This window comes from Psammomys obesus, unplaced genomic scaffold (assembly GCF_907164565.1).
Source record: "Psammomys obesus unplaced genomic scaffold, mPsaObe1.curated_primary_1811, whole genome shotgun sequence".
In the NCBI taxonomy this organism is placed as follows: Eukaryota; Metazoa; Chordata; class Mammalia; order Rodentia; family Muridae; genus Psammomys; species Psammomys obesus.
The window spans coordinates 11397476-11406163 of NW_026592732.1; the positions used below are offsets into that span (position 1 = coordinate 11397476).

General features: G+C 50.2%; 1 protein-coding gene and 1 long non-coding RNA gene across 3 annotated transcripts in view; both read right to left on the minus strand.

Annotated features, from left to right (window-relative positions):
- The window catches only part of Panx1 (pannexin 1), a 37641-nt gene extending 32563 nt beyond the window's left edge, over positions 1 to 5078 (minus strand). The window contains exon 1 of one of the 2 annotated variants that reach the window (XM_055615539.1): positions 4896 to 5078. In XM_055615539.1, coding sequence (XP_055471514.1) covers positions 4896 to 5055 — 160 coding nt within the window. In that variant the 5' untranslated portion in view covers positions 5056 to 5078. The other variant, XM_055615537.1, reaches the window with a different exon arrangement.
- Positions 5079 to 6056: 978 nt separating this feature from the next.
- On the minus strand, positions 6057 to 8688 carry LOC129683040 (uncharacterized). The gene is made up of 2 exons (XR_008721079.1): positions 8588 to 8688; positions 6057 to 6533 (listed from the first exon to the last, which is right to left on the minus strand). It is a non-coding gene; the product is annotated as an uncharacterized LOC129683040 (long non-coding RNA).

An 8688-nucleotide genomic window follows, 5' to 3' on the forward strand; every position in this document is an offset into this window, starting at 1 on the left:
AAATAAATGCACACAAACAAAGCAACAATAATAATAACAATAATAAACCCAGCAAGGTGACACTTGTGTTAGGATCCCAAATTCACACTCTCCCAAATGTACCAAGTAGAGAGAACAGGTTACTAAGGCATAGCTGCTGCCTGTTTAATACGTAGGATGCATACATGCGGCGTCCAGAGGAGGAGGGCAAAGTACAGTGTCCACCACGGTTAGCTCTGCACAGTCACAGAGGACTATGAATTTACCACTTAGGCGTTACAAACACAGCCCAGGTCAAACACCAGTGCCAGAGGACCTTTCTCGCCCTCCACCCCTCTTCCTGGCTCTTTGATTCTGAGTGTGCCTTGAGGGTGTGCTGTTACTGGGAAAGCTAAGTATTAGTCCAGCTTAGACACACAGTATCAGTTAGTTATTTGTAGCAACTGAAGGGAGAGGTTTACTTGGCTCATAGAGAGAGGTTTACTTGGCTCACAGTGGGATCCCTCCCCAGGGGAGGCATGGCAATAGACATCTCCACAGCAGTGGCAGCTACTAGCTATATCTCAGTGGGCTGAAATCAGACAGGAGAGGGGGTAGAGCATAAACCTTAGGCCTTCCCTAAGATGTACCCAGCACATGCTGCACAGATTGGGTGCTAGGCAAGGTAAGGGCTGGTAGAGAAGTTGGCACAGACTCCGCCTTCTCCATCCCCAGTGGCATGATTTCAACTGTCTTTTGTGCAGTGGAAGAGGGGTATCCAAACTAGCCACAGCAACTGCCCAACTGAGTTCTGAGTTCTTATGTTCAGTTCAACAATTTGTACTTGCCTGACTAAACTCTTCAAAACGTGGGCAAGGACTTGGAATTGAGGAGCATATTCCAGCCGCAACTTGCAGAGGGTCTGTCCTCTGTAATTGTCATCACCGTAGGGTCAGTTAGGACCGGTGAGCAGGCCCAGGTGTCTGCAAATGCTACCCAAACCACCTTAACCAGATTAGATTCTCTCAGCTTCTCTAGATTACACCCCTCCTGAGAGAACCCACAACTCACAGGTCGGGCAAGACCCAGTAAGTGGGCAAGGCAGGGCCCCCTCTGCTCTCTTCACACTGTAGACATCACCGGCCCAGATGGCCTATGTGAGCTGCAGCAGGGGCAGGGGTTAGGGGCACCACAGAGTGGTGATTTTAATTAAGGCTTTCATGGACACTAGTTTATCAGTATAAAGAGATGAGAGGAAAGGTGACACAAGCAGCAAAGAACACGTTCTAATTTTAATTAAATTAAATTAAAAGGTTATTTTCTATCTGTCCTCCAAAGCAGACTGCAAAGCGCAGAGAGCATTCCTGCCCACCTCCACACGGGTGGTCGCCCCCACTCTAACAAGTCTCACACCTCTCAGCTGTGCCTCACCCCACCTCACACGCTGGGAATCCTGCCTCAAAGCTCAACACCAACTCTTCTCGGCCCTGAAGCCCTCACTGTTCCGTCTGCCTCATCCCGCAGCAGCCTTACGCGTACAGCCTCTGTGCACTCGGAGCCCAGCTTGTAAAATCTTGTTTTAAGGGTGTTCCACAGCCAGCTGCTCTTCTGGGCCATCCCTGAAAGGCAGACTCTAAATGTGGCCTGTTTCTACATTCTGTTGCCAACCACCGGCAGGTTGCACAACTGAATCAATAAACACCTGATTGTGCCCAAGTCGGTCACCTTTCAGTCACTCAAAGAATGTTTGTAAAGTGGCTTTGATATACTGTGCCATAGGGATGGATCAAGAAAAGACTAAGTACCTAGCAGGTGAGACAGCCACAGACAGGCTATGTGACAAGAGTACTCCAGACCACAGTGGGAAAGGTAGGACTAGGTCACATGGCCATGCTGGGAGCTGTCAGGTCCTGGCTGTCCTCCCTGGCAGTGGTGGTCAAACTGCTTGCTTCATTTAAGTGGCCCCACTACCTCTGCTTGTCTTATTTAAGGTTTCTATTACTCCACTAAACACCATGACCAAAAGCAACTTGGGAAAGAAAGGGGTTATCAGTCATGTCACTGAGGGAAACTCAGGGCAGAAAATCAGGACAGGAACCCGGAGGCAGGAACTGAAGCAGAAGCCATGAAGAAGTGCTGCTTACTGGCTTGCTCCTCTTGGCTTTCTCTTATACCCCAGGACCACCCACCCAGGGGTAGCACTGTCCAGTAACCTGGGCCCTCTCACATCAATTATCAGTCTGATGGGGGCATTTTTTTTTCAATAGAGGTTCCCTCTTCCCAATAATTCTAGCTTGTGCAAGTTTTCATAAAATTAGCCAGCACCCTGGGGTTATTATAATTTTTATTCTCATCTTTTTTTTCTTTTTTTTCTGGTTTGGTTTGCCCTTGATGTCACAGAGTTAAACTGCACAAAATCAATCACTGATCATGAACACTGATCTTCTAGGACTTCTGTTGGGTTCATCCCACAAACCTGTCTTCCCCTTGAAACTCCTGAGCCCTTCTGAAGGCAAGGGAACCCACCTGAGAGTTCACCTAAGCACCAGCCAGCCTGGTCCTCAGAGTTCCCACCCCCTCATCCTGAAATCATACTGATGCAAGATGTCACAGGTTAACAGATTAGGATCCAGATGAATGGCAAACTCCCACAGGCAGGGAGAGGACCACACCTCAGCATCCTTTCCTAGTCCCCACACTGCACAGCTGTGCTCATACACAGCAGAAGCAGAGCCATGCTGCTGGCTGAGCCCACTCTCCATGGCCCTCAAGATGCCTCTCACACAGCACATCCACCTGGAGCCACAAAACAGACACAGGTGCCTCAGGAACCCTCTGGTTGGGACTTTACAGAAATCATCTCCTTCCTCCCTGCTGGGCCTCTGCCCAGACTGGACATCCAAGACTTGCTTCTTCAGCACAGGGACATTTCCTCCCGGGGTCTTGAGGCCTGGCACTTGGTTCAGCCCACAGCTAGAAGTCAGAAACTATCATCAGGACCCAAGTGACATTGTGGTTTTCCTTTCAGCAGAACTCTCCCTGCCCAAGAACCAGGAAAACCAAAAGCTCACTTTGCACCGTTCCTTCAGCAACTTTCTGCCACACTGACCCGCCATGCCCTTTCCTAACCAAGCCTTACCTCAACTCCAGTTTCCACCAGTCTGCTCATGCAGGTCTACATACACCCTTTATGTAAGCCCACTCTCTTCTCTGCACAGCCTGTTAAAATCCAGGCACCAAGGAGCTTCCTACTGCTCACCCCACTCTCAGGACCCCTCATCTTCTTCCTCCACTCATCCCTCACCCACACACAAGACCTCAACTGATGCCCAGCGCAGGACATTCACTTGCTCAGATCCTCCCTCTCTCCTCCTCCATCCATTACCTATGTGCCCTCACAGTTACTGAATGCTATTGTCAGCCAGTCTGTCAATCAATAGCCTCCCAATCCCAAGCGAGTAAGCATCTGCCTTTCTGTGGTGATCTGACCCAGGCCCACATACCCTCAGCTCCTGAAGTGCCCATGGAAGCCCATGCTCGTGGCTGGCACAGCACTTCCAGCTTCCCTCCAGGAAGCAGGTAACTGTCATCTAAAAATGTTGGCAACAGTCTCACCTGGGCTTATCCACACTCCACCCACCCTGGCACAGGCATTCAGCAAGGTCCTGCCTCACCTGCAAATGCTGTTAGTTACTTGCCTGCAATTCACACACTCAGGCTATGAAAGTCAGGACAGCCAGCAAATAAGACCACTCATTCTGCCTCATGGTCTCGCCCCAAACACCAGACTTGGAATCCCACATAACTATTAAGCCGAAATGAAAATTTATGTGAAGGGGAATAGGTCATTTCTTCATCTTTCATTCATTCATAGCAAGGTCTAGATGGACCTCTCCTACTTCCAAGGGCAGTTACTCTCCACCACACAAAACCCTAAGAACTCAACTATCATTTCAAGGCAAAACAGTGAAATGGCACACTGTACGTGGAACGCTTGTCTTTACATTCTCCCTGGAGCCACTCAGGAACTTGTTTGGTACGATATTTTAGATGACTGCACAATTACTGGGGAGAGCGGTAGAAGGAGCCGTGGGGTGGGGGGCGCAGGTCTAAAGGCAACAGGCTGAGTGTAAATTCAAAGCCACAAATATGGGGCAGGGGAGACAAAGGAACTGGAAGATGCCAGGAACGTCAACAGAGGTACCCAGGTAGCGCATAGGCAAATAAGGCTTCAGACACAAAATCTGGTACGACCGGAGTGGCGAAAATATCCCGGCCTCTCAGCAGGCCCTGCCAACCCCAGACAATGCCAGCCTAACCCAGGCTGCCCCTACGCCCCCCGGGCCTCACCGATGGAGATCTCCTGGGCGAAGGCCAGCGAGATGAGCAGCAGAGGCAGACCCACAGCAATGCACGTGACCATCTTGTCCACCGCCAGCTCCAGCCGCAGCCCCTTGAACTTGGGTTCCGTGGGCTCCTTCAGCAAGAAGTCTGAGAACACGTACTCCGTGGCCAGGTGGGCGATGGCCATGGTCACGGCGCGCCGGGTGCAGCGGGACCGGCAGCCAAAAGCAGGCGCGGATGCAGCAGGGACTAGGGGCTGAGTGCTCGCAGTCACCGACAGGGCGCGCGGCTTCCGCTTTCCCTTCCCGGGCTCCCGGGCGGGCCCCGCATCGCACCGCCTCGGCCGCCGCTGCGCCCACCTCGCAGGGACCGCACGAGAGCCGCAGCTGCCTCGGACCCCCCCCCCCCCGAAGCTACGCAGGGCGCACGAGCTCCAGAGCTCCGGCTGCAGCGATCGCACCGGGTGCTCAGCCCCCGCGCGTCCCCGGCGTGCGCGACACCAGGACTCCGGCCTCTCGGGGCGCGCAGGGCAACAACGCGCCGGGAACAAAGCACACAGCGCCCGCTCTGCACGCTGGGCTCCGGGAACCGACCTTTTCCGGAACCTCCGCGGGAAAACGGGGCTCGGCGAGCAGTTTCCGGAAGCGCGCTGACGCGGGCGGGAGTGGGCGCGGCCGCACCGCGACCCTTGAGTCCGGACTGGGGAAAAATAGCCCCGCCCTGTCTCCCTGAGGACAGCCTCGGCCCTCCCATCCCTAGGCCCTCAAGTCTTAACACATAGGATTTTTTTTTTTTTCCAATCCTTTCTGCTGGCAGCCCCTTCCCCTGAGCGCGAGGTACCCCCTTTCTAAGCCTCGCCCACCATTGTGTGGCCGTGGATGCTGAAGATGAACCCATCTATGTCTTGTGCACCTCTACCGGCTAGACAAGCGCTCTACCACAGCGCCTCACCCGAGCATGCAATCGAGGTTCTGTAAAAACAAAACAAAAACAAGGACCAGCTGGTGCATACAAAGGTCGAGAAAATCCTGCGGTGGTGACCGAGAAAGTATGTTGTAGAGGGGGCCCTGCATCTTTCCAGAATTCTATAAGGGGGTGTGGGGGATGAGAGCAGTGAGTGGTTTCCGGCCCAGCCCTTTGCGCTTTCCTCTACCTTCCTGACCAAGGCAGTGGCCAGGGCAGCAGAGGCCTACCAACAGGTGGGCGTATGGTGTTGGGAGCTACAGAGAGCTGCTTCTGAGTACCTCACTGGAAGTAGATAATGAGGCAATCAAAACATGCTGGAACCATTTGCTGCAGCCGGCCTTGGAAGGTGAAGGTGCAGAGCATCCTTCTAAGGATGGTCCAAGAGCCACAGGAATCTCTCCACCAGAATAGTCCTCTAAGGACCATAGAGACCCCCACACTCCTGCACTGATGAAGCTCACAGTCAATCCTTACTGCAAACCTCAGCTGCTGTCTTCTACGTTTCCCTAACCCTTGTTGGCGCTGGCACCCTAGGTAGAAGCCTGGAATTCTATTTTTAGAGTTTCCATCACTCTTGACAGCTGCCCCAACAAATTCTGGATTTTTGTGCTTCTCTTTTCTAAATATGGCCGACCTAACAGCTCCCCATCTGCACAGCTAGCAACTAGCAACCAGTTTACCCCACCATCATTTAACTGCTTACCGGAAGTTATACTCCAGCCCCACCCACCCTCCACGGCCATTCTCCAAATGGCTGTGATGTGCTGGGAGATAAAAGCAGTAGGCACTTACATTAATTAATTTTATTCAAAAGATCAATAAATGAATCTCTATCACCTTGAGTGTTTTTTAAGTGTCCCGGTTTTCACTCCTGTCTATTCCCGTCAAGGCAAGTGGTATGGGATTGGGGTAGGGCAGGATAATGGGCCTGGAAGGATGAGTCTGTTTGGGGCAGGCAGAGCTGAGATGAGTATTTTCTAGGAGCCAATAAGACACAATGCAGTTGCCCTTCTCTTCCTGACAAGATCAACTCATCCAACAGGGAAAATGGCCCCTTTGGGAACCTTCTCATGACCTCACCCCTAGTTGGAATGAGTCAGTCACTCTGGTGATGCTTCCCTCCCGACTCTCTAGCATCCAGCTCACTCCGGGGAGTTAATAGTGGGTTGCGTATCAGCTCCATGGTCACTTAATGGACTTCTGAGGTTCCGGGTTGCGTCTCAGCAGTTTTATAAACTCCCCACCATCCTGGCAGTTCTGTGCATCTGTTAGGACATCAATCAAAGATTAAACTTAATATAGAGACAACAAAGAGCAGTTGCTGGGGACTGAGAAGAGACACCTGACACGGGTGTGGGGTCAAATATGGAAAGGCAGGGTCAGAGCATGGTCTGGACTCCTTCCAATAGACAATAGGGAGTGATGGGAGCGAAACAGCTTAGAGAGTTGTGCCTTAAAACACCCTCCTTCCCCTGTGTGTTGAGTAGACTGGAGGGAGAGCTGAGGTGAAGTGGCTTTCAGAGTATACATGAGAATAAAGAAAGCCTCAGGCCGATGCCAGACACAAATGGTATCCAAGGGCATGATAGTTGAGGGAGCCATTTTTCTTACTCAAAAAAAGAAAAAAAAAAAAAAAAAAAAAAAGAAGAAAAACCCAAAAACAAAACAAAACAAACAAACAAAAAACTGGCCAAGGCCAACATTCTTGGGAGAAACCCAGAAGGTAAAAGCAGTGAGCCTAGTGCCTAGGTTTGTATCTTACTTGCTGTGTGACCAGGGATGTTTCACTAGAGATCCTTAAACCTCAGTCTGTCACCTGAACAAGGATGGTTGTATAGGTTCCTCTCAAAGACTGTCCTTAGAATCAAATGGGATACAAGAGAAATGTCATGACACAAACTTGCAATCCCAACACTTGAGACGGAAAGGCAGGAGGACCTTTCAAGATCATCCACGACTACACAGTGGATTCTGGGCAGCCTGGGCTACATGAGACCGTTCCAAACGAGGGGGTCCTGAATTATGTATACACGTTTAGCATTAACAATCTTGGGTCTCTAACAGGTCAAATGAAAGTTTAGGCAACATTTTGTGTGTGTGTGTGTGTGGTGTGGTGTGTTTTCAAAATAGACCTTAGATTTGTATTTAAATTATGTCTGTGTAGAAAGCATAGGTCTATGTCTGGGATGCTATTCTGTCACCTCCCACCTTACTTTTTAAGACAAAGTCTCTCTCTCTCTCTCTCTCTCTCTCTCTCTCTCTGAAGCTGGAGCTCATCAGGTCAACAAGACAAACACAGATCCTCATGTCTGTGGGGAAATCAGTTTACCAATTGAGCCATCTCCCAACCCCAGATTTCAACATGATTTTAGTTGATTTCCAGATTTTCAGAAGAAGTGGGCAAATGATTTGGAGTTCTTAAATATCCACTCTATTGCACGCAAATTCTTCTCCTATTGTCATCTTGCAATAGAATTGTGTGTTGATTTCAATAATAAATGACTACGGAACCATTTGTGCATGCATGGTGGGAGACACACATCATATGCCCTTTGATTTTTAATGACATTGCCTTCTGATAATTAAAAGGAGCATTGAAGAATAAACGGCATCAAGTCCTCCTTGCCCCAATCTCTTCCTAGCTACAGGGTGATCGTGGTGGGGTGTGGCCTTACAGCCAGCCTCCCAAAATTCTGTTTTGCTTGCTTGACATACTTGGCGTTTAATTACAAGATCTTTAATCTTTAATGAGAACAGTCAAAGCCAAAATAGTCAAGCTCGACAGACCAGACTGCCTGAGCTGTGTACATATTTGCATACTCATTGGAGAAATAGTTGCTAAGCAACTACTGTGCTGTTAGGCCCAGGGACTGCATGACCATCTGCTCTGCAGGTACAGCAACAAGCGACAGGTCAACAGTTCTCACTTCCAGGGAGCTTCCAGCTGAAGATACAGACAAAACTCAAGCAAACAGGTAAAATGATTACATCCCATGATTAATGTTACAAAGAAGAACAATGGAAACGGGACCTCTCAGAAGTAGGGACTACACTGGAGAAGGCAGTCGAGGGGGATGTATGTCTTAAGGTAAAAACCTGAGAAAGGAGTAGGATGCTAGAGAGAGCAAAGAGAAGAAAATGAGAGGCACAGAGAGGAGCATGTGCAAAGGCCCCAAGGCAAGAACTCCCAGGAGTTCTTGGAGTAGAGAATCCAAGAAGCTGAAGAGGCGGGTGTGGGCCTCTCCAGGTGGGGCCTCACATACTCGGGTAAATAGTCTGGAGCCACTGAAAGTGTATGGAAAGATGTCAGAGTACTCACCAAGAAGTGGCCTGGTCAGATTTGGAAGACCGCAGCAACAGATAGCTCTGTGGCCAGTGGATGGAAGGAATGAGAATGGCTTTGTGCAGGGAGCTGTTGCA